A 24,255-nucleotide genomic window follows, 5' to 3' on the forward strand; every position below is an offset into this window, starting at 1 on the left:
ACCCCAATCAAGCGGGCGGCTGCTTTGCCCCTGGATGGAGTCGAGCTTCTTGAGTGCCATTGGGGCTGCCCCCATCCAGGGCAAGCAGGGAGTATACCATCACACTCCTGACTTGTGCCTTGTAGATGGTGGACAGGCTTTGAGGAGTCAGGAGGTGAGTTACTCGCCACAGTATTCCCAGGCTCTGACCTGCTCTGGTAGTCACTGTGTTTATGTAGTGAGTCCAGTTGAGTTTCTGGTCAATGATAACCCCCAGGATGTTGACAGTGGGGGATTCCGTGATGGAATAATTGATTGAAAAAAAAGCACATAGCAAACCGGTTCTTGTAAAACAGATTTAATATAAAAACAGTGCGTTTCACACAGTTATTTGTACAGACAATAAAGTTCTCTGCTAATATACCTTTGATCATTCGTGCGAAATAAATCCATTTACATTTAATAACTTATGATTTGTAACAAATGTCAAACATTCTTTTTTTTGGAAAATAAAACTCATTAAATAAGTGATGTTTTTCGAACAGGCCCTTGTCCCTCAAGCACTTAACCATTTGGACCAGTTGAGCAAACGAGAGGCCGGGAGCTCACTAGGCATTGAGTTGAACAGAGAGGTCGTAAGATTCGCCAGTGGACTATGCAGGCATGAGGGAAGGAGTGGGCTAGGGTCTGTGGTGACTAGGATCACCCCATGAAGCATGCATCAACACGAGGACATTCTGTAAACCCAGATCCCTGCCTTTGACGAGCAGAAAATAAATGATTAAAGTCTCGGCGGAGGCTTTGCTGTTCAGGATACACCACCTCGACAAGAAATAATTTCTTCCCCTGCAAACAGAGTGGGTGCCACCAGAGAAAAAAAATGTTGACCCGATTTTCAAGTCAGTGGGGAACTTTCTTCCTCAACAATCCCAGATTCGAAAGTGTCAAGCTTTTGCTCGTTTTAAGACGCCGAGTTCTGAGCGGTTTAGTTACATAACCCTCATGAAGAAATTGCTGGGAAAGCTCAGCAGGTCTGGCAGCATCTGTGGAGAGAAGGGTCACTGAACCCGAAATGTTAACCCTGATTTCTCTCCACGGATGCTGCCAGACCTGCTGAGCTTTTCGAGCAATTTCTGTTTTCTTTCTGTTTCAGCGTCCGCAGTTCTTTCGGTTTTTATTTTGGAATAAGGGAGCAGCCAGACTCGGCTGGATGTGTTTTAGACCAACAAGCAACAAAAAAAAGATTGCTGGAGAAACTCAGCAAGTCTGGTAGCATCTGTGGGGATCCGTTTGGGATCCGGGGGACCCTTCCTCAGAACTTCAATTAAAAACAGATCAGGGTGTGAATAGAGTGAATTGTTATTGGGGTGAAAGATTCCTGGATACCCAGCACACGTTCGCAGCAGACAGATTTCTCCAGAAGCCAGCCCATTATCATCCCTGAAGTCAGACAGCTTGTCCCAATGTGTGAAAACTATCGAGGGTCAAGTGAGCCGTGAGCAGAGGGATCTTTCACGTCAGCCACACTCGCCCAAGGATCTGACAACTGTGCAGCTGAGGATAAAGCAAATGACAGGCTCCCATCCCTCTCGGCTTCTGTCGCCTCCTTATCTCGGGCTCCCTCTGGTTGCCAGGAAAAGCGTGTGACAGCAATTTGATGTTGTGTCTGGCAGGACTGCGCAAGAGGTGAGCTGGCCCACTGGAATGGAAACTGCCACTGGGAACAAGGGTCCAGGGATGGCCAGGATCTAGGGGGTAGTGTCCTGACCTCTGAACCAGGAGAGCCACCCTCCCTCTCCGGAGGGGTGTCCGAACATCCTCGATAGAGGTTCATCAGGAACAGAGCTGGCATCCATCACTATTTGCATGGTACGACATTGACTGGGTGACTTGACAAAGCCTGAGTAAGTCTCTTTGCAAAGTTCCATGTTTGGAGGGGAGATGGGATCAGAATGTTGTAAATGCGAGCCTGTGTGTGCCTGCAGTGCCCGCACCCAACCTGGTGAACGAAGAAATGACAGACTTAACTGTACTCGCTCACAATCAAACCAAACCAAGAACTGCTGATGCTGAAGATGTAAAATTCACCAAAACTCAGCAGCTCCTGCAGCCTCTGTGGAGAGAGACAGAGAGAGAGAGAGACAGAGAGAGAGAGACAGGGAGAGAGACAGAGAGAGAGACAGAGAGAGAGAGAGACAGAGACAGAGAGAGACAGAGAGAGAGAGAGAGACAGAGAGAGACAGACAGAGAGAGAGACAGAGAGAGAGAGAGACAGAGAGAGAGAGACAGAAAGAGAGAGAGAGAAAGCAGAGTTAAGGTATTGAGTCTAGTGTGAGCCTTGTTCAGATCACAGTCCTGCTCTGGAGATAGCTCACACTGGACTGGGAATCTTCATTTTGGTTTTCTCTCACTCTCTCTACACAGATGCTACTAGAACTGCTGGGTTTCTCCAGCAATTTCCTGTGTCTGACCAACGGGAGAACATCCATGATGCTCACTGGATAATCTCAGACATTCTCTGATTTTAAAGATTGTATCTTTAAAAACTAACTGGGGGAAATTAAGAACAGAAATCAATGGGGATGGATCTTCGGCCTGGAGTTGGAGCACTGTTCTCTTGGATGTGGGACATGGCGTGAAGGAAGTGAGGGAAAGGGAGAGAGAAAGTTTGACAGGGAAGAAGGAGGTGGTGAATTCTGACTTGGGGCAGTGGGGAGAACAAGATGTGGGTCCGCATAGAAGGTGCAAAATGTTCACAGCTCAGGGACACAGCTCCTTCCACGGTACACCTCCTCAGCACAGTGTTTGACAAGGATAACACCACAACCATATTTAAATGGGAGACAATGGATGGGAGGGAAAAGCCACATAGTGGGTTTGTCTGGGCGCCTGAACACCTCCTAACTGGTGTGCCAGCCCATCAGCTGGTCCACTTTGCAACACTGCTTCCCCTCAACCTGATCCCTGAAAACCAGGCAGAATGAGACCACTTGTCTCACTGTAGTGTCTCCTGCCATGATAAAACTAACTCCACGAGAAGGAACGGCTGTTCCCTGGATTTGTTGGTGCTGTTGAAGTTGGTGAGACCGCATCTTTACAAGGACCAGGACAAGTCACCATCTCAGCCAATCTCCGGGAAGTTATCGTCCAACAATCAAAATAACGCCCGCTTTTTCAAACACATCCAAAAGCACTTCATCTTTACAGATATATACAACAACAACAAAACCCACAAACACACACGAGGGAGGTCACAGAAACTCTCATAGGGAGCCATCATGGGGATAAGGGTCATCAGATTCAATAGGAAGAGGTGATAACGTTATTCGAGGTGAGGCCCAGTACTCATTTTGAAGCCGGTGATCCTGCAGTCTCAGTCCATGAGAACACTTGATCATTATTGCTTTGTTTGGTTGACTGGAAGCGATCCCTTTGCACTCTTGTAGAGATCTACCTGTCAACCCCTCAGTACCAGCACAAGGTCGCTTATACACATGCATGGTGAGTGATCACACCCATCTCTCCCTCAGCAGGGACTCTCTCTCAATATGCCCTCCTGTTTCTCATCTTTTGCACTTAATGTAACATTCATTCGTGAGATTTGGGTCTTACCAACTGGAGTAAATGCAATGGTTTGCATTTCACTGGGCTGTCAACTTTCAATGGCATCACTGTGGGTCTGGAGTCACATGTGGACCAGGTAAGGACATCAGATTTCCTTCCCTAAGGGACTTGAATGAACCACATGGGTTTTTTATAACAGATAGACAGTAGCTGACCAGTCAGCATTAAGGTAGGCTCTGACTGCAGGGCTTTGTTTTTAAGTTCACATTTCACCTCCCTGCCACTGTGGGACTTGAACCCAGGTCCCCAGTACATGAACCTATCCCTCTGGATTAATGATATTAGTCACCCGACCAAGCCCCAGTTCCAACATTGTCCTTGGTCACAAACTCCCCTTTCTGGTCACTGACTCAAGCTGCCTGAAGATTCTCCCACAAGCTTGACCACCAGTATCCTCTCTCTTCACAAAGACAATCTACTCGTACCTCCGTTACACCGCCTGACTCCACTCCTACTCCCAACTTCCCCACGTTCCCTTCCCCTCACCCACCCTGTCAACCAGAACTCATTGAGAACACACAGCGCTGATCCCTCATCACCCATGCTCCTGACCTACATGGGTTCCTCCTGTTCCAAAACCAGCCCAGTTTGTCCCCGCCTCCCTAACCTGTTCTTCCTCCCACCTATCCCGTCCTCCCACCTCAAGCCCCACCCCCATCTCCTATCTACTAACCTCATCCCGCCCCCTTGACCTGTCCATCCTCCCTGGACTGACCTATCTCCTCCCTACCTCCCCACCTACACTCACCTTTACTGGCTCCATCCCCGCCTCCTTGACCTGTCTGTCTCCTCTCCACCTATCTTCTCCTTTATCCACCTTCTATTCGCCTACCCCTTTCTCCCTATTTATTTCAGAACCCCCTTCCCCTCCCCCATTTCTGAAGAAGGGTCTAGGCCCGAAACATCAGCCTTCCTGCTCCTATGACGCTGCTTGGCCTGCTGTGTTCATCCAGCTCTACACCATGTTATGTCTGGGTTCCTCCTGATCTGGCTGCACTTCCATTTGAAAATTCTCATCCAAATCTTGCTGTCCAGTTGTCTCTTCCAGCCCAGGAATGGTACAGCTACTGTGCAGTTCTGAATTTTCCCCTTTGTTGTGATACAATGATGTACATTTTCAGGGGATGTCCCTTCAGCTGCTATCGACATGATCTACCTCCACAGGATTTTGTGCCTTAGACTGCAAGCCATCCACCGTGAGCAAGGGCAACAGCATTTCACACCAACTGCACTTCGCTCCCAGTGAGTACTACTGGTGCACCATCTCCTCTTGAAATGAACAGCCCCCATGGATATTTCACCAATCTTTATGTACATTTAGTACAGTTACATCAAAGAAAAGGTGAAATCAGTGCCCCCGACTCCAACGTTGGGAACTACATCTTCATGCTGTGGAGCTCCCTTCCTAAACGCTCTCATTCCTCCTTTAAGGTAGCATTGAAAACTGACACTTTGCAGCAAACCTTCAGTCTCACATTCCTAATCACACAATCACAGAACTGTTACCGTGCAGAAGGGAGGCTATTCAGCCCGACTGTGCTTGCACTAGCTCTTCAAATCAGCGCCATTACTTAGTTCCAATTTCCCCCACACTAACATGTACAGTATTACATCTAATGATTAGTCCTTGTGAAAGTTTCTTGAGATGCTTCACTTTACCAAACAAGTTACTGAACCAACTTTCCTCTGGTTATCTGTTCAGCACTGTGCCCATTTGGAAAGCTGACCTGGAAAGAGATTGAACTCAATGTTGCTGAGGGGCAACACTCTTTACTCAGAGAGTAGTAAGGGCGTGGAATGCCCTGCCTGCAAAAGTAGTAGACTCACCCACTTTAAGGGCATTTAAATGGTCATTGGATAAACATATGGATGATAATGGAATAGTTTATGTTAGATGGGCTTCAGATTGGTTTCACAGGTCGGCGCAACATCAAGGGCCGAATGTTCTATGTTCTATGTTCTATAACACAGATCAGGTAGCGAGCTGCAAAGGATCAATGTTGGACTCTTGTGGTGTAGGGCTAGTGTCCCTGCCTCTGAGATAGAAAGCCTGGGCTCAAGTCCCAGCTGCTCAGGAGGTGTGTTACAATACGCGCGAACACGTTGACTGGGAAATATCTGAAACAGTCAGAGAGATCTGTCGCCACTCATAGTTTCCAATTTGACAGCAGCCTTGGAGTAACCCAACTGGAAATGATGCAGCCACGTATGGAAATGGTCAGTGATTCCTGCTTGCCTCCCCTTCATGAGTGGAGGCTCCAAGCGTGTGTGATAGCCAAGTAGTATGCTCTCAGCCTTCCGAAAGCTGGAAACAGGGACACCGCCAAAATGGAAGTAGGTGCAACCATTTGGCAATGTATTTGCTGCAATACAGGAGAACAGGGGAGACAACTGGTCCTGCATGCAAGAGGTTATCAGAACAGCTCCTGACGCTTGACCAAACGAGGTGTTTGAAAATCCACTTCAACATTCATAAAGTGAAATATTGCAAGATGTGTTCGTCAACGTGCAGACATTCCAACTCCAATGTGGAGCAAAGGCACAAGAGGTTCCATCACTTTCATTACTGCTGCAGTTCCCACTTTTTGAAGGAAAGGGAACAAATTTCTCAATCTTCTTTGTGGGTTTGTTTTTGCCAATTATCTCCGAAACGTTCCCAGAATTTTTTTTAGGAATGTAGCGAGTTTCTGTGACCTCTTAAAACAAGTGATTTACACACGATTCATTATAAACTGCAAATTTAGCTGTACATGGGTCCTTAAATAAGCATCTTAAATAGGCAGATAAAAAAAATGTACACATTTACAACCGTAGTTCTTAAATACTTTGGACATTCATATATATTAGAGTTACTTTGTCTTCATGCTGTTGTACTATCTGCAACCACACTCAGCCACTACCATACCTTCATACTTGAATTTATATGTGACCGCACCTGCATCATCCACATAGAGGATGGAGATGGGGTCCAGTTTAGTGGGGACACAGCAAGCCTTTGCTGCCATTTTGGGGTTACGGAGATTAACCAGAGTTTGAACAATCGCGTGCTTGGTTGGGGTGACCTGTTCTGTCAGTGGATAGTAGCAGAAGCCTTTGCACTCATACGCTTCATATCCTGATGGGGCTATAATCCAGGAGTCCCACCCAATGTCCTTAAATTCGACGTAGAGGGGACTCCTTTTGCAGTAGCTGCCTTTCGCGCTCCTCCTGATCCTGGAGGAGGTGTCGTAGAGCATGTTTGACTGCCTCTGCAGCAAAGTTTCTTCGCTCAAGCCAAAATTTTCATTGTTCAAGCTCTGAAAGGCCACATCTTTCTCATGGTCAATCATTTGCTCCAACTCTTCAATGGCCTCTTTTTTGATGCTATTTCTGTCATCGGAGAACACGATTAACAAGGGCATGTGATTCGTCTCTGGCTTCGTGTCAATGTCAAGTCTTCCCTCGTCATCCTTTTTGCCTTCCACGTTTTCAATGTGCACCTGAAGCCGGTGAGTGGTACTGTCCAACTTTGACCATCTCATTATCGCTTCAGTCACATCAAACGTCTCCCAGCTGCTGTCTCTGCTGTACATTTGCCTTTCGGCTAATTTCACCAGAATGGAATCATTTGCTGTCCTTTCATCGTGCTGGCCATTCACTTCATAGATGGTGACTCTCCTGCCCACTCCTTCGTATATTTTCCGGTCCATATCGACCAGGGTGAAGAGACGGAGTTCAGCCATGGTGATTTCTTCATGGTGAGGAACTGACACATTGAAGAGCAGAGAATGGATCCTCACATCATCAGTTTGGTTGCCTAGTGACAGGTCTGGAACAGACAAAAATGCTTAGCCAAAAAAAGTTACAGGTACCACTAAAGTTGACATTCACTCAGAAGCCTAAAAATCAAACTTGGATGATCCTGCCTCTTTCACTGACTGATGCTGTAAACTGGGCATTTCATCTGGCTGGAAACTAGATGACTCAGTGTAGTTTGATACTCCGAGGAAGATGAGGTCAACTGAAGCCTCTGAGGAAGAGAGAGAGACCTAGACTCTAAACATGAGCTTGCTTTCTCTCCATGGATGCTGCCTGACCCGTTGTGATCTCCAGCACTTTTTGTTTCCTGTAGTTTCTGTGCTTTCTGCAACCACATTAAATATTGGATGCAGATAGATATGTCACTAGGCACATCTAATCCACAGGCCTGTGATAATGGCAGAGATCGATAATGTTGCTCACTCAGGAGCAATATATGAAAGGACTTTGTCATGAATCTTTATGGATTGGCATTGCACTGATCAGTCAACCTCTGTTGTTGGCTGGACTTGGGTCTAGACTCAGACCTTAACAGGATTAAAACCTACCTGGAGATGGGGACAATTACAACATTTAAAAGGCGTCTGGACATGAATAGGAAAGTTTGGAGGGATATGGGCCCAATGCTGGCAAATGCAATCAAAGTAATGTAGAATATCTGGTCGGCATAGATGAGTTGGACCAAAGGGTCTGCTTTTGAGCTGTATAACTCTGTGATTCTAGGCTGAAATGTTTCACACAAGGCAGCTCAACAGAACGTTTGAAATCCAGCCTGAGGATGAGGTCTTCAGACTCCTTCCTGAGGTGGAAAGGGAATTTTTTTTACATGATGTCTTGAAGGACAAGAGGAAGGCTGAGAGATTTAAATAGGCAGTTCACGAGGCTAGGGCACAGGCACGAGCAAGTGAGAAACAGCATGTGAGTGGAAATAAAGCAGGGTTGGGGTCTGAAGAAGGGTGACAGAGAGGGGGCAAGCTGTTCAGGATATGAAAGAAGAGGCAGGAACTGGAGTCCATTATAATCAACTGAATGTCAACTTATAGGAGGGTCAGTATGGCAAATACATCATTACAGAGTTCATTACATTTCGATCAGGGTCAGTTATACCTGTCCCTACCCTCAGTGAAATTATTATTATCCATCAGGGTCAGTGACTGGAATGGGCAGTTGCTTTCTCTGGGAATGTTGGATTGTAAAGTGCAGTTCTGTTCTCTGGGAATGTTGGATAGGAAAGTGTCATTGCATTCTCTGGGAATGTTGGATTGGAAAGTGTCATTGCATTCTCTGGGAATGTTGGATTGGAAAGGGCAGATGCATTCCCTGGGACTACTGGATTAGAAAGACCAGATGCATTATCTGGGAATGGTGGATTGGAAAGTGCAGTTGCATTCTCTGAGAATGTTGGATTGGAAAGAGCAGATGCATTCTCTGGGAATAAATGATTGGAAAGAGCAGTGCATTCCCTGGAAATTTTAGATGGGAAAGAGCAGATGCACTCACCAGGAATATTGGATTGGAAAGAGCAGGTGCATTCTCTGGGAATGTTGGATTGGAAATTGCAGTTACATTCTCTGGGAATGTTAGATTGGAAAGAGCAGTTGCATTCCGTGGCGATGTTGGATTTGTAAGTGCAGTGCATTCCCTGGGAATGTTAGATTGGAAAGAGCAGTTGTATTTCCGTGGCGATGTTGGATTTGTAAGTGCAGTGCATTCTTTGGGAATGTCAGATTGGAAAGCGCAGTTGTATTCCGTGGCGATGTTGGATTTGTAAGTGCAGTGCATTCCCTGGGAATGTTAGATTGGAAAGAGCAGTTGTATTCCGTGGCGATGTTGGATTTGTAAGTGCAGTGCATTCTCTGGGAATGTTAGATTGGAAAGAGCAGTTGCATTCCCTGGGAATGTTGGGTGTTGGGATAAAGCACCACAAAGTGAGCCCCTGGCCCCGCTACGCTGGGACTCCCGGGTAAGGTTTGCCCACTGTGCTGCTCTGCCAGCCCGAGTGTGTCCCACCGGCCTGGCAGCGGGAGGGGTTCAGAAAACAGCAGCCCGTCTCCCCCCACCCCATTCCCCGGGTCAGCTGAGGCTGGTTGGCTAAAGCCCCTGAAGGTGTGACCCGCTGGAGGAGAGGGGATAGGAAGGGGCTGGGGATGTTGAGGGGGAGAGCCTTACCTTCATTCCTGAAGCTCCTGACCACGTTGGAGGAAGGGATGGCGGTTCTGTCGTTGGCAAACCTGTTGTACAGGTCCAGCATATACTCAGGGGGCTGCGGTCTGTGCCCTGGCTCTCCGGGACTCCCTGACAAGTTGAGGGACTTGAGGAACTCCGCTTTCATCTTGGCTAGCAGGCTGCTAAAGTCAGCTGTGTCCTCGGCCTGGGGCTCATCCTCCAGCAGGTAACGGGGAGGTGCTTGGCTCAGGTCTGCCCTGTTCTCTATGGGGATGCTGGCTGTGAGACAGAGCACTGCGCCCAGGAGATATAGACTCCTCCACATCCTTGCAGCTTCTCTCTCTCTCTGTGTGTGTGTGTGTGTATCTGGGTTGGAGGGTATTGCGGAAAACCTGCACTCACTCCCACACTGGCTCAGGAGCTGCTTAATCCTGCTCGCTCTCTCCGCGGCTCTCATTCAAACACAACGCTGACCCAAACTTTTTGTTTGGAAAAATAACTTGCCTGACGTCTGAGTGAGCAAGGGAGCCTGCTCCCAGTAATTGGCCAACGCTCAGTGACCTGGCATTTCCCCCTTATCTCTCCCTCACTGGCTGATATCGAACATCAACCAGATTCGCTTCTCACTCAATCCTGCTCCTTAATGAGCTTTGTGTAAACAGCCCCTCATATCCACTTCCTGCATCGCCAACACTTCCATTCCCAAACGTCCACAAGGCTCTGACTGGCTGGTAGTGTCCCTACCCCTGGACCAGGAGGCCCAGACTCAAGCCCCACTTGCCCCAGAGGCGTGTGTGTGTGTGTGAGAGAGAGATAGCAACTCTGAACAGGTTGATGAAAAAAGAAATTTCACCTCTTCCTCCAACCATTCAGTCCGACCTTTCCCAGCCAGCATTCTGTAAACTTGCAGCCCACTTCTGCTGGATTGAAAGCGGACTGAAACAGCCCTGAAGCAGGGGCAAACAGCGCCTTTTTCATGTTTTTCTGTATGTGTGAGACGATAATGCAAGGCAACACTTCCGCCCACATGCGAAGCCCCCCCCCCCCCCCAAGTCATGAGGACCTGGCAGTGAGGTGAGAAGGAGACAGTGACAGGTCTGGAACTAGAGCCTTGACCTGAGCAGTGACAATCAGACATTGCCACCCGCTCCTTCAGGTCAGCCAAATGCTCCGGAATGTTTTTACACCGTCAGCTTTCAAGGTTCTCACCCCACACTGGTTAGGATGATGTACAGTGCGTCGGATAGGATTGCTGAGACCAAAACAGGCTCGCGAACCAAGAAATTGACCTGCTTGGGCCAAACTGAAGACAAAACTATTTGCAATCTTGCGATGATCTGCAGAGGACGACAAAATCAAAGGTGGAGCTGTTCAGATCTCGTCAATTCTCCGCCTTTTCGAGGATTCGTACCCTTGAACCTTGATTTTCACTCGAGTGAAACTCATCCTGATGATCGCTCTGCTGTTCCTCATTGAATCTCATTGAAACTTACAGGATACTGAGAGGCCTGGGTAGAGTGGATGTGGGAAAGATGCTCCCACCAGTGGGAGAAACTGGGACCCAAGGGCCTCAAGAGTGAAGGGAAGGACCCTTTAGAACTGGGATAAGCAGGAATTTCTTCAGCCAGAGTGTGGTGAATCTGTGGAGCTCATTGCCACAGAAGGCTGTGGAGACCAAGTCATTGAGTGTATTTAAGACAGAGATAGATAGGCTCTTGACTAATAAGAGGATCAAAGGTTACTGGGAGCAGAAAGAAGAATGAGGTTGAGAAACATATCAGTAATGATCAAATGGTAGGTCAGACTTGATGGGCCAAATTACCTTATTCTGCTCCTATATATTATGGCCCTCCTTTGTGAAATTAAGTCCTTCAAACAAGCCCCTGTTCCAGAGAAATTTACTCTGAATCAAACTCTGGTTCTCAGAGCTGCAATTTAGATAGTGAAACAAACTTCGCACAGGGATGTGCAGACCAGATTCTGTGACATAAACCCCTGGTACAAGCCATTTATCTTTGGTGTCTGTAATGACTGAGAGGAGAATACTTTGGGATTTCTTACAATGATGGATTTGCTCGGTTCAGACTCAGTATAAATCAGAGATAGTAGGAACTGCAGATGCTGGAGAATCCGAGATAACAAGGTGCAGAGCTGGATGAACACAGCAGGCCAAGCAGCATCATAGGAGCAGAAAGGCTGATGTTTCGGGCCTAGACCCTTCATCAGAAATCTAGGCCCGAAACGTCAGCCTTTCTGCTCCTATGATATTGCTTGGCCGGCTGTGTTCACCCAGCTCTGCACCTTGTTGTCTCAGTATAAATCAGGTTGGCTATAAGACCCTGTTGCCTTGTTGATGAGTTTGATGGAGCATCATATTTTGTATCCAGAAGTTACTCAGGTTGGAATCTAATCAAGGGGTTCAGGATGGTTTATATATAGAATAACAGATATCCGGGAGGGAGTTACAGACTGGAATCTAATCGAGCGGCTCAGGGTGGTTTATATACAGAATAACAGATACCCCAGGAGGGAGTTACAGACTGGAATCTAATTGAGGGGTTCAGGATGGTTTGTATATAGAATAACAGATACCCGGGAGGGAGTTACAGACTGGAATCTAATCGAGGGGTTCAGGGTGGTTTATATACAGAATAACAGATACCCCGGGAGGGAGTTACAGACTGGAATCTGATCGAGGGGTTCAGGGGGTGTATATATAGAATAACAGATACCCGGGAGGGAGTTACAAACTGGAATCTAATGGAGGGGATCGAGGTGGTTTATATATAGAATAACAGATACCCAGGAGGGAGTTACAGACTGGAATTTAATCGAGGGTTTCAGATCGTTTATATATAAATAACAGATAGCCAGGAGGGAGTTACAGACTGGAATCTAAATCAGATTATTGATATATAAATTAATGGATGTTTTTGTCAAGAGTGGGAGTGAGAAACTGGTGTACAAAATAACAGATACCTGGATGTGAATGAACGCTGGCAAGAAACCAGATAAAATTCAAATGCCCACTTCTGATCCAACATTTACGCACACTGTCTCAACCACTACCACATCTCTTACACACAGAAAGACTGGCTTGAAATTTGCTTCATGGTAATTTGCTCAGGTTTAGCAGAATCAGTGTTTATGATGCATCTCAGCCAACTCTTCTTATTGTTGTGGTGTCTTGCTTTATTTTACTGTCTGCGATTAAAGTGTTGGGCATCGGTCACTTTCTGGTGAATGATCCTTAGGACTCAGTAATTTCTGTGAGGGGGTAAACATTTTCCTGGGACTGTACCTCCAGTTGCCTAGGCACCTACCTCCCACTCATCTCTACCCTACTTCCTTGTTTCCTCTTTAAGACCCTACTCTTTACTTAAGCTTTTAATCATCTGATCTAATTTCCTCATGTGGCTTGCTGTCAAATTTCGATTAATTTTGAGGCTGTTAAGGACCTTTGGCGGTTTGATTTCTTCAAAGCTGTTGTACAACTCCAAATTATTGTTCTCCTGTGTCAGGGAATTCCAGTTAATTTGATCCTGGAGACTCTCTGGGGACTTTGGCACATAAACTCAATTTTTCACCCATTTAAGACAGGGATGAGGAGGAATTCCTTGTCTCAGAGGAGAATTGATCTGTGGAATTCTTTACTGCAGAGGGCTGTTGAAGCTGGGTCATTAAGTGTATTCAAGGCTGGGATAGATAAATTTTTAATCAGGGGAATTGAGTTTAAGAGCCATGAGGTTATGCTACAGCTCTATAAAACTCTGGTTAGACCACAGTTGGAATATTGTGTTCAGTTCTGGTCACCTCATTATAAAAAAAGATGTGGAAGCTTTAGAGAGGGTGTAGAGGAGATTTACCAGGATGCTGCCTGGACTGGAGGGCAGGTCTTATGAGGAAAGGTTGAGGGAGCTAGGGCTTTTTTCATTGGAGCGAAGAAGGATGAGAGGTGACGTGATAGAGGTGTACAAGAGTGCTCAATGAATAGCAGGAGACTAGGAAGCTCAGAGGAGCAGAGGGCTCTTGGGGAGCTTGTCCACGGATCTGTGAAGGTGGTGGGACAGATTAACAGGATAGTTCAGAAGATATACAGGAAACTTGCCTTTCTCAGTCGTGGCATAGATTATAAGACCAAGGAGGTTATGTTGGAGCTGTTCAGAATTTTGGTTAGACTACAACTGGAGTACTGTGTGCAGTTCTGTTCACCGCACTATAGGAAGGATGTGATTGTATGGGAGGGGGTACAGAGGAGATTCACCAGGATGTTGCCTGAGATGGAGCTTTCAGTTCTGACTGGATAAGCTTGGATTGTGTTCCTTGGAGCAGAGAAGGCTGAGGGGTGACCTCGTAGGGGTGCAGAAGATATGGAGGGGCATGGAAAGGCTGAATAGGAAGCAGCTGTTCCTGTAGGTGGAAAGTTGGATGACAAGGGAGCACAGTTTTGCAGTGAAAGTCAGGAGGTTTAGAGGTGAGCTGAGGAAAGGTGTTTCCTCTCAGAGGGTGGTGGGGGTCTGGAATGCACTGCTTGGGAGGATGGTTTAGGTGGGAAACCTCACAACCTTTAAAAAGTTTTTGGATGAGCACTTTGAAATGTCATAGTATTCAAGGGTGAGGAAAGGTGAGACTAGCGTAAGGGACAGTATATTTTTGGTGGAACAGACTAGCTGGACCAAAGGGTCTCTTCTGTATTGTATGGTTCTATGATTCTCCCCCTGCTTGACCTGATGCCACGAGACTTCATGGGATCTGGAGTCATGGAGTCTTTCTGCTCAGAGACAACTGAAACAATCAAGTGTGCAAAAATATCTGGCCAAAAGTAGAAGAGGCCTTCACAAAGTTGACTGAAGCTCGAGTAAGTGATTTAAACATGGAACAGAAAATGTCTATGCTGACTGCAGTTGTGGGATATTGAACGCAGTCAGGAGGACTGTCTCTGCGAGGCAAGATCTCTCAGGAAATGAGTACAATTAGACCGCAGAGAAAAATTAACAATAAACTGGTCAGCCAGATGACAACTGGTCAGAGGTTGTCACAAGTCAGCCACGTCAAGCCAGTATGTAAGGGACTGCATCAAACTTTAAAGGAGGGATTTGGACAATTATTCTGAAGGACAGTTGCAGAGTGATTGGGACAACCTGGAAAGAATTCCAATGTGGAAATAGAATGGAAAAATAGCCAGAAAATGGAGGAAGATCAAAATTGAAGTCAGTCACTGTTGGGATTCCAATTGGAATTCAAAATTACACACAGAATGTGTCCATTGAAGGGCAGGTTTTTTCACTTGGGGATCAGATGCAGGGGTTCTATTGAACAATGACGTCCTGATATTCCAGTGGAGGTAACTTTCAGTAGATATTGTTCAGAACTCTAACTCGTGGAACAAAGATGATGTGAATTAATCCCTTCACTTCATGAGTACGCCATCTGCTGATAGTCTAGACATACCCAATAGGAAGCTGGTCAGTGGAAGCTCGATCAGGTTTCAGACAAATACTTCAACCAGTCAGGACGGCAGCAGGAGCGACCAACTTTCAAAGTGACACGATCACAACCAATCTTCTGCAAGCGCCTCAGATAAGCTCTTCACTGAAGAACGCTCCCCGCTCCCGAACTTCAATCCAAATCTTCAAAGCCAAATGAAATACAGTTTGCAGAAGAGCTAGGTGACCATTGGGGAGGTGGTGAATAGTCAGCAAACGATGAGCAGGTTAGGCAAGGATTGGGTGTGGGAGTCAATGGGGAATGAGAGGAGACAATGACCCAATGGACAGACAAAGGACACAAAGCACACGCTGAGCCATGATGGATGAGCAGAGGTGAAGGATAACATCAGGTCTTTGGTACAATAGATGCAGCCAAAGGTATGTCTTGGTTATGACCAGACCCTGAGGGAAATTCCCCAATTTGTTATGGCCCCAGATAGCATGACCCAAACTGAGTTAGAGTTCTGAACTTACTGAACAATATCTACTGAAACTTACCTCCACTGGAATATCAGGACGTCATTGTTCAATAGAACCCCTGCATCTGATCCCCAAGTGAAAAAACCTGCCCTTCAATGGACACTTTCTGTGTGTAATTTTGAATTCCAATTGGAATCCCAACAGTGACTGACTTCAATTTTGATCTTCAGTTCTTGAGTGAAAAGACATGGACTTGGCTGCTTGTCTTGATTCACCGGCAATGTTGATCCCTTGAGTTGTTTCCCCGTTCTGTGGATCTCTGAGATCTGTCGACAGCAGCAGCGGCTTCGAAAAACGAAAGCCAATGTGTCAGTGCATTGATTGGTGCTCCATGGAACCTCTGAGTGGCTACACAGTAAAGAGGGAACATTACTCATGGACTCCCTCAGTTAGTGGCAACAATGTGGATTCACAAAGGATCCCATCCCTTGTGGATCCTTTTCTCTATAAACAAAATCAATTCATATTGTGAAATGAGCCAACATAATACAGCTTCCTCCAGTTTGCAAAAGGGAAGGTGATGATCTCGTGGTATTATCACTGGACTATTAATCCAGAGACTTAGGTCATTTTCTGGGAATGGGTCATTGAATGACTGATCAGGTTCAAATCCTGCCATGGCAGATGGTGGAAATTGAATCCAATACAAGCCTGCAATTAAAAGTTTAATGGTGACCATAAAACCATTGTCAATTGTCAGAAAAAAACCATCTGGTTCACTAATGTCCTTTAGGGAAGGAAACTGCCATCCTTACCTGGTCTGGCCTACATGTGACTCCAGACTCACAGCAATGTGGTTGACTTTTAACTGCCCTCTAGGCAATTAGGGATGGGCAATAAATGCTGCCTAGCCAGTGACACCCTCATCCAGAGTACGAATAAAAAAAGTGAGTTTGTTGGTTTTACCAAACATCAGAAGTAGGAATAATGCAACACACGGACGCTCACACACACACACACACACAAATCTGGAGTAGGAACTAAATCCAACGAAAGTTAAATCAAACTGACCAGTTCTCTGAGTTGTTTGTGAACAGCAGGTTGTCAGTACTGGGGACTCCTGTCACTGGTTGATGTTTGAGTTTGGACAGTCAATTTTGAGATTATTGATTTTGCAAGTTTGGTTGAAATTCATTTGTTCTCATTCCTTGCAACAATGACTGCCTGGCAGCAATTAGAATGAGAGAGAACTTTTCCCCCCTCTCTCTACCTGCAGTGCAGGGGTTAATTGGCTGTTCTAAATGCTACGAGCTTCAGTAGACTCTAGTCCATACACTGGCATGTCACACCACTAACACACACAGACCAGGGTTGAAAGTCACTTTTAACTCCTGATTCCTGTCTATCCCAGGAAGGATAAAACACCAACCAAACTGCAGGAGATGGTTGGATTGTCTGCCTTTCTGTTTGAATATTCCCTGACTCCGCCAGGTGTAACATTCCATAGATTCACACGGACACTCACTGAATTCTCTCTGTAGTCATTTTGCTTTGACTTTCGCAGTTCTCTTGTTAAAAACACAGGTTGATATGAACAGTTTGTTCTGTCCATTATGATCTGAGGTTATGGTCAGCTGATGGAGGTAATGACATGCTGTTGGCAAAAGAGGTGCAAGGATAAATATTATTAGATTCACAAGGGAGGGGAAAATCAGAATGACTGATCAGAGACCGAGGGATAAACACACTGAGATGACTCGCAGCCTGATGAGTTGCCTTGTTTTCCTGCCCCACCCAATCTGGCCAGTTAACAAATGGAAATTTTTCATCTCTCTACTGCTGAAAATGTTGGGTCAGTTGTTGGAATCAGAGCCAGATGTGTGAATGGACCTCCAACTTGCTGTACTCTAGCATGCAGGAACCCGTAACGCTCGCCTGGGTGCACACCAGTTCCAGCCCAGGCGGCATCAGGAAGTTCGCCCACTGGTACCATGCCCGCTTTGGGCTCTCATCTCCTTGTCTTCTGTCTCTCAGAAAGTCAGTGGCGATGGCCGCTGATGGGGAGGTGGAGTTGGAACAGGTGAGCCAATGGTATTGAAAGGTGTAGCAGGTTCAAGGGGCTGGATGGCTGCCTTACAGACGGATCGTACCATCCAAAGTGTAATAGGGTAGCAGATCAGAGTGCAGAATGCAGTGCTACAGCTGCAGACAAGATGCAGAGAGAGCGAGAGATCAGAATTAACACCTGAGAGGTCGGTTCAAAAGTCTGATAACAGTGGGGAAGTAGTTGTTCTTGAACCTGTTTGTATGTTTTCAAACTTTTATGTGTTCTGGCCGATGGCAGAGGGTGGAAGAGAGTATAATCAGGGTAGGAGGGGTCTTTGATAATGTTGGTTGCTTTCCTGATGCAGCTGAAAGTATACGCTCTGTAGTTTCTTCAGTCTTGGGAAAAGCAGTTGCCAAATAATCCAGATAGGATGCTTTCTGTTAAGGGGACGTAGGCTACGTCACTATGGTGGGTGTGAGAGCTATATTAAACTTGATCTTGTTCGCAGTTGCCCAGACATTACTAGCATGGGTTACCACCTCATACTGATGAAACAGAAATTTGCTAGTTCCTCCTTCTTAGCTCAGAAGTGATTGAGACCCTTGGTCTCATACCTTGGTCAGACCATACAGAACAGCAATCAAACCTGGAATCTTTGTGCCATCTGCAATTAGCTCCCACCTCAAGCAGTGCAGTTTACCCGATGGACCAGGTACAGCAGTGTTCACATCAAGCTATGGCAAAGAAACTGCAAAATTACATACTTAGACTCTCAATCTTCATGCAATATCGACTGATGATATCCAGCAGTTGAGATCAGTTCACCAAAGTAATCCATTCAGAAATGGTTACTAAGTAGTTTACACTCATAGATTCATGATATTTATACTCACACTGAATAATCTTTTAAACCAAATGTGAAATAAATTCATCATTAGCTCGTTACAACATAAACTCTGTGAATTATATACATATATTCAACATAATTTTTTAAAGTTTTGCCTTTCTCTGTGCCTGATAATTATCTTCTAAGTATTTCAGTAGCCACGGTGATTTACAACAATTTAAGAGAGTTTTATTTGAAAGTTTTTAAAGATGGTTGTATAGACGGTTGCTGAGAAGAGGAAAATATACGAAGGTTAGATTTCTAGTAAGAAGTTAGTGATTGTCCCCAAGCAGAAATCTTGGGATGAAAACTTGAAGAGGTTACTTACAATGGAGTACATTTTAAGCTCAGGTATATGATAATCCAGGAAGGGACAAATCCCATTTCCAGTCCAGGAGTTAAAGTCACAGTTACTTTCAGCCTTTCGAGGGAACAAAAGATGTTGTTCCTCTGGTATGATCTCTTTTGCGTACTGTAAAAGGATTTCTTTTCAAACTTGCAAAGGAGCATTTTGGAATTAATGAGATTATACTTTTAATGTGTGTTTAAAACTCTTTGAATGTTATGAGTAAATAGTTTGGTATATTCTATTTTATCTTAATTTCTTTTACTTGATAAGCTTCTGTTTATCATTGAAACAGAGCCTGCGACATTGTATACTTGTATCTCAGTGAGAGGTGACCTAGTCTGATAGGAACATCAGCTGGGACTATTACACCAGCCTCTAAAAGAGAGTTGTGAGATTATGCTTTGTTTTTTTTGAGTAATCATCCTTCCATCCATGTGATCAGACTGCTTATCCAACAATCAGTCCTGTTCTGGGACAATTTCAACTCATTGGGCAGCATCTGTGAAGTGAGAAATATAGGCTCTGTTCTGCTGAAATTACGCTGAGCTGGAAACACTAATTCTTTCTCACTCTCTCTACAGATGCTGTCAAAAGGCACACGACACCAGGTTAGGGGCCAACATTTTTATTTAAAATCACAAGCTTTTGGGACGCTGCTCCTTTGTCAGGTGAAGTCCTGGGCCTACCGATGCTGAGTTTCTCCAACACTTTCCATTTTAATCTCAGATTTGCAGCATCCACGGTATTTCGCTTTTATTTGAGATCACAGCGAATCAGGTGCTCGCTGTGGGAACACCTCTGAAAGTGATGCCAGTTCACCGTGAGTCATAGGACAACAAGCAGAATCCCAGCTGCTTTGCCCCTGGTGCTTTGTTGATGGTTAGAGAGAGAGGCTGCTCTTCGTACATTTCCCTGGGTTGACTTCCCTGTGCAATTCCTTGGCATTCCACATCCTTTCAAGAGGCGGAATTGGAATGGGAATCAAGGGACTTGGGAACAGGCTGGGAGAGGGTGGGGTTGATGAACCAGGTTGTTTGTGATCTCAATGAACGACCTACTTGAGGCTCAATGACCTTCAGCCTCCTGCTCTGAAATCTCCCAAACTGCAAAGGATCAGTGTGATGATGCTCTTACTTTCAGAGGTTCTTTTGACCTGGTTTTTTTTTTGAAGAGAGGTTGTAAGGCAGAGGTGCAGAGCTGGCTAGTTATGACCACTTGAGAAAAAGCTTGGGAGGCCTTGGGTTTTGTTTTTAAACAGCCTGAATGGGCATGGCCAACGCTCACAGATCAGGATTTCTGGGTTTTGGTTTTTTTCCAGTAACATCAGGAGCTATTGGGGTCTCAACAGAGTTGGAAATTTCAGTGAATGTCTCCTGACTGCAACACTCTCTGAAATTTCTCTTGATGTTTTCTTCCTCCTGGATTGGAGAACTGCATGTGAGGATCTGTGTCTGGATGTGCCTTTTTGCCAAGGGGTGTGTTTATGGGGTGTTACTATATTGGAACAGTTAATTCGTCACAGTTACCGTATCTATTATTGGGTTAAATTTCCAGCGGAGTTAATTTATTCTAAAGTCCTCTTCCTTTGGTTGTATTTTAACTACGGTGTTTAAATAAATCATGTTTTGCTTAAGGTCAAGTAGTTTGACCAGTCGCAGTGCATTGGGAACAGAAAATTATATTTACCTTTAAAATCAGAAAAACTTAGGGTCGAGGCTACCTTCTTAATATATTTTGAGTGGGGTGGGGGGGGGATCTGGTCTGGTCCATAACATCAGTCATAGAGGAAGCAGAGTCAGGATTCCAATATGTCTATGGCCAAGTCTGTCTCGCTGCTGCTTTCCATCAGACAGAAGAGCTGGAATAGACCATTCGGCCCGTTGAGCCTGCTCCTCCACCACTGAGATCCTGGCCAATCTAATCATCCTCAAACCCGCTTCCCTCCCTGTTCCCCAATCACCCTGCATCCCCTACCTGATCAAAAATCCGTCTCTCTTAGCCTCGCATCATGACCCAGCCTGAACAGCTCTCTGCAGGAAAGAATCCCACCAATTCATGCCCCTCTGAGAGAAAAGATTCCTCCTCATCTCCATCTTAAATATGGGACCCCTTACTCTGAGACGAATGGCTTTCTGTCCTGCCTCACTGTGTTGCCTGCAGATTTACAGCGCACAGATTCGCCAACATTGGGCGGACTTGTCACAGGGAGTTTTTGCTGCCTGTTCCTATTTCTGGACTGGACCCGACTGGCCACTCACCCCAGCGCTCGGTGCCTGACACAAGATAAGAAAATCAGTGTCACTGACAGAGAGAGTTGCCAAGAAATGGACAGCAAAACACTGAGACAAGCTGTTGCCTGCAGTCCTGAGCAAACGGCATTTTATCTGCAGCTACAGCCCCTCTCCGCTGACTTGCTAAATAATTCAGCAGTCCCAGACTTCACACTGAAGATTGCACTCGCTGATCCCCACAACTACAGCGCTGGCATTAAAAACAAAAACAAAACAGAAACTGCTGGAATGTAACAGCAATTCAGGATTCATTCTTTGAAATTTGCCTGACATGTAAGCAGGGTGTTTAAGAAGATGTTTAGCACTCTTGCCTTCATCGCTCAGACCTTTGAGTGTTGGAGTTGGGACGTCGTGTTGAGGTTGTACAGGACGTTGGTGAGGCCTCTTCTGGAGCACTGGTCCAGTTTTGGTCACCCTGTTATAGGAAAGATATTATTCAGTTGGAGAGGGTTCAGAAAAGATTTGCCAGGATGTTGCTGGGAATGGAGGGTTTGAGTGATAAGGATAGACTGGGACTTATTCTCACTGCGGCGTAGGAGCTTGCGGTGTGATCATATAAAATAATGAGGCACATAGATACGGAGAATGGCAAATGTCTTTTCCCTTGGGTGGGGAACTTCAAAATTAGGGGGCATAGTTTTAAGGTGAGAGGAGAAAGTTTTAAAAAGGACACAAAGGGCAATTTTTTTTATGCAGAGAGTGGTTCGTATGTGGAATGAACTTCCTGATGAAGTGATGGATGCGGGTACAGTTGCAAGGTTTAAAAGACATTTGGACAAGTAAATGACTAGGAAAGGTTTGGAGGGATATGGGCAGGTGAGACTAGTTTAGTTTGGGATTATGGTCAGTGTGGACTGTTTGGACTGAAGGGTCTGTTTCTGTGCTGTATGACTCTATGCTGCCCTTCTCCCTGTAACCCTGCACATTCCCTCCTTTCAGACAATGATTCCATTCCTTTCTGAAATCTCCGATGGACGCTACCTCCACCACACTCTCCGGTCGTGGATTCCAGACCACAGCTACCCGCTGTGTGAAAAGATTCCTCCCTCTGGTCTCAACGGTTTCTCACACTCATCCCCTTAAGTCTGTGCTGCCTGCTTCTTGAGGCTTTCACTTGAAGGGAACAGCTTCTCCCTTTCTCCTTTGTCTAGGCCCTTTGTGGTTTTGAACACCTTGATCAACTCTCCTCTCCAACTCATCCTCTCAAGGGGAGCAGCCCTGTTTTCTCCAGTCATCCCCACGTTACTGAAGTTCCTCATTGTGAGAACCATTCTTATCAATCTTTTCCACAGCCCTACCAATACCTGCACATCCTTTCTAGAGTGTAATGTTTTTCTGGAGAACCTTGCTTCATTCTACGCTCTTCCATCTTGTTCTAATATCTCCCTGGGTTCTCTGGTCACAGTGCCCATGTTGCAGAGCAGGGAAAATGCCAATAAAACTGAGGGGAAAGTGAGGACCGTAGTGAAGGGACCGACAGGAAGGATGAGGGTTTGGTTTCAGGATCGAAGCTGCATTAACTCCAGGTCTTAAACTCCCACCTCAGGGAAATGCTCCAATCCAGTCCAGCCTGAGAAAGAGTGTGGTCATAGCCAGGCTATACCTGGGCAATGTTTCCCAAACCTCGGAAAGGGCTCTTTTCTCCTTTTGGATTAGGGTTTTAACATCAGCAACAGCCGTGTGCTCCAGCCCTGCGCTGTGTCGGGAATGGTCACTGAACACTGATTTCGGTCAAGTTTTGGCCAGGGGGTCAAGCTGACTGCCCAGTGGAGCGGGATGGGGGTAGGCAAGAGAGGGGATGGAGTTGGGGTGGGGGAGATCCTGAAGTTGGAGCCAAATCAGAAGCCAATGCAGTTCCAAGGTGTTGATGTCTGAAGGGAAACAGAGAGAGATAGAAAGATAGTCACACTATTCTTGGATAGTGATAGAGGTATAGAGAGAGAGAGAGAAAGATTGAGATTGAGATAGATAGAAAGACAGATAGATAGATAGACAGATAGATAGATAGATAGATAGATAGACAGATAGATAGACAGATAGATAGATAGATAGATAGAAAGAAAGAAAGAAAGAAAAGACAGGCAGACCAACAGATAAATAGAAAGAAATAGAGAGAAAGAAAGATAGAGACAGAGACAGAGCGATTAATAGAGAGGAAGAGATAGTGAGATAGTAAGAGAGAGATTGAGATAGATCAATAGATAGAGAAGATAGACAGATAGATAGATAGATAGACACACAGACAGTTAGGTACAAATAGAGAGACGGAAACTAACCACACAGACATGTACTGCCTGTGTTAAGGCCATCACAACAGAACGGCCTACAAAGTGAAGCAGAACAGAATGGCGGACAAAAATACACCCCTCCCTGATGTGCTCAATGCTTTTTGTACACTCAGTTTGAACACAAGTTTAATGAAACAGTGTCATGGGTCTCGACAGCCTTGGATAGACCTGTTCCCTCAGTCACCGCTGCAGATGTCAGATTGGCCTTTGTGAGAGCGAGCCCATGGAAAGTGACCGGCCCAGTTGGAGACCCTGGTCATGCACTCAGATCCTGTGCAGGCCAGCTGGTGGCAGTATTCACTGACATCTTTAACCTCTCCTTGCTACAGTCTGAAGTCCCCACCCACTTCAAGAAGACCACCATCATCGTGATACCAAAGAAAACACATGCAACGTGCCTCAATGACTGCTCCCTGGTACCTCTGACCTCCATCGTCATGAATTGCTTCCAGAGGTTCGGCATGGCTCACATCAGCTCCAGCTGATCCCCTTCAATTTGCCTCCTGGTGCAACAGGTCCATGGCATACACCATCTCCCTGGCCCTACACTCACCCCTGGAGCATCTGGATAACAAGGATACCTATGACAGATACCTATACCCATTGCCTACAGCTCTGCCTTCAACACTATCATTCCAAACAAACTCATCTCCCAACTCCGAGACCTAGGTTCGGCTCCTGACCCACAGACTGCAATCAGTGAAGATAGAGAACTGCACCTCCTCCACAATAACCCTCAACACCGGCACCCCATGAGGCTGCGCACTCAGCCCCCTACTGTACTCCCTGTACACTCCCTGTGTGGCCAAATTTCGTCTGATCTCTATCTACCAGTTCACCATTGTAGGCCAGTTATCAGAATACAGGAAAGAGATGGAATGCTTGGTGGCATGGTGTAAAAGTAACAATCTCTCCCAC

The 24,255-nt window shown here is 45.9% G+C and overlaps 1 protein-coding gene across 1 annotated transcript; it reads right to left on the minus strand.

Annotated features, from left to right (window-relative positions):
• Nucleotides 1-6,476: 6,476 nt before the first annotated feature.
• bmp10 (bone morphogenetic protein 10) lies at nucleotides 6,477-9,892 on the minus strand. The gene is made up of 2 exons (XM_020524300.2): nucleotides 9,571-9,892; nucleotides 6,477-7,411 (listed from the first exon to the last, which is right to left on the minus strand). Exons 1-2 carry the CDS (start codon nucleotides 9,890-9,892, stop codon nucleotides 6,477-6,479), a joined length of 1,257 nt encoding a protein of 418 aa, XP_020379889.2.
• Nucleotides 9,893-24,255: the final 14,363 nt, after the last annotated feature.

The sequence above is a fragment of the Rhincodon typus genome, chromosome 40, assembly GCF_021869965.1.
Source record: "Rhincodon typus isolate 14 chromosome 40, sRhiTyp1.1, whole genome shotgun sequence".
Classification (NCBI taxonomy): Eukaryota; Metazoa; Chordata; class Chondrichthyes; order Orectolobiformes; family Rhincodontidae; genus Rhincodon; species Rhincodon typus.

What these genes read in the sequence shown, in the direction of transcription:
- bmp10 (XM_020524300.2), bottom strand. Translation starts at nt 9,892, where the DNA reads ATGTGGAGGAGTCTATATCTCCTGGGCGCAGTGCTCTGTCTCACAGCC. An exon ending in CAGGAGCTTCAGGAATGAAG is followed by an intron (nt 7,412 to 9,570) that starts GTAAGGCTCTCC and finishes TGTCTGTTCCAG; the next exon opens with ACCTGTCACTAGGCAACCAA.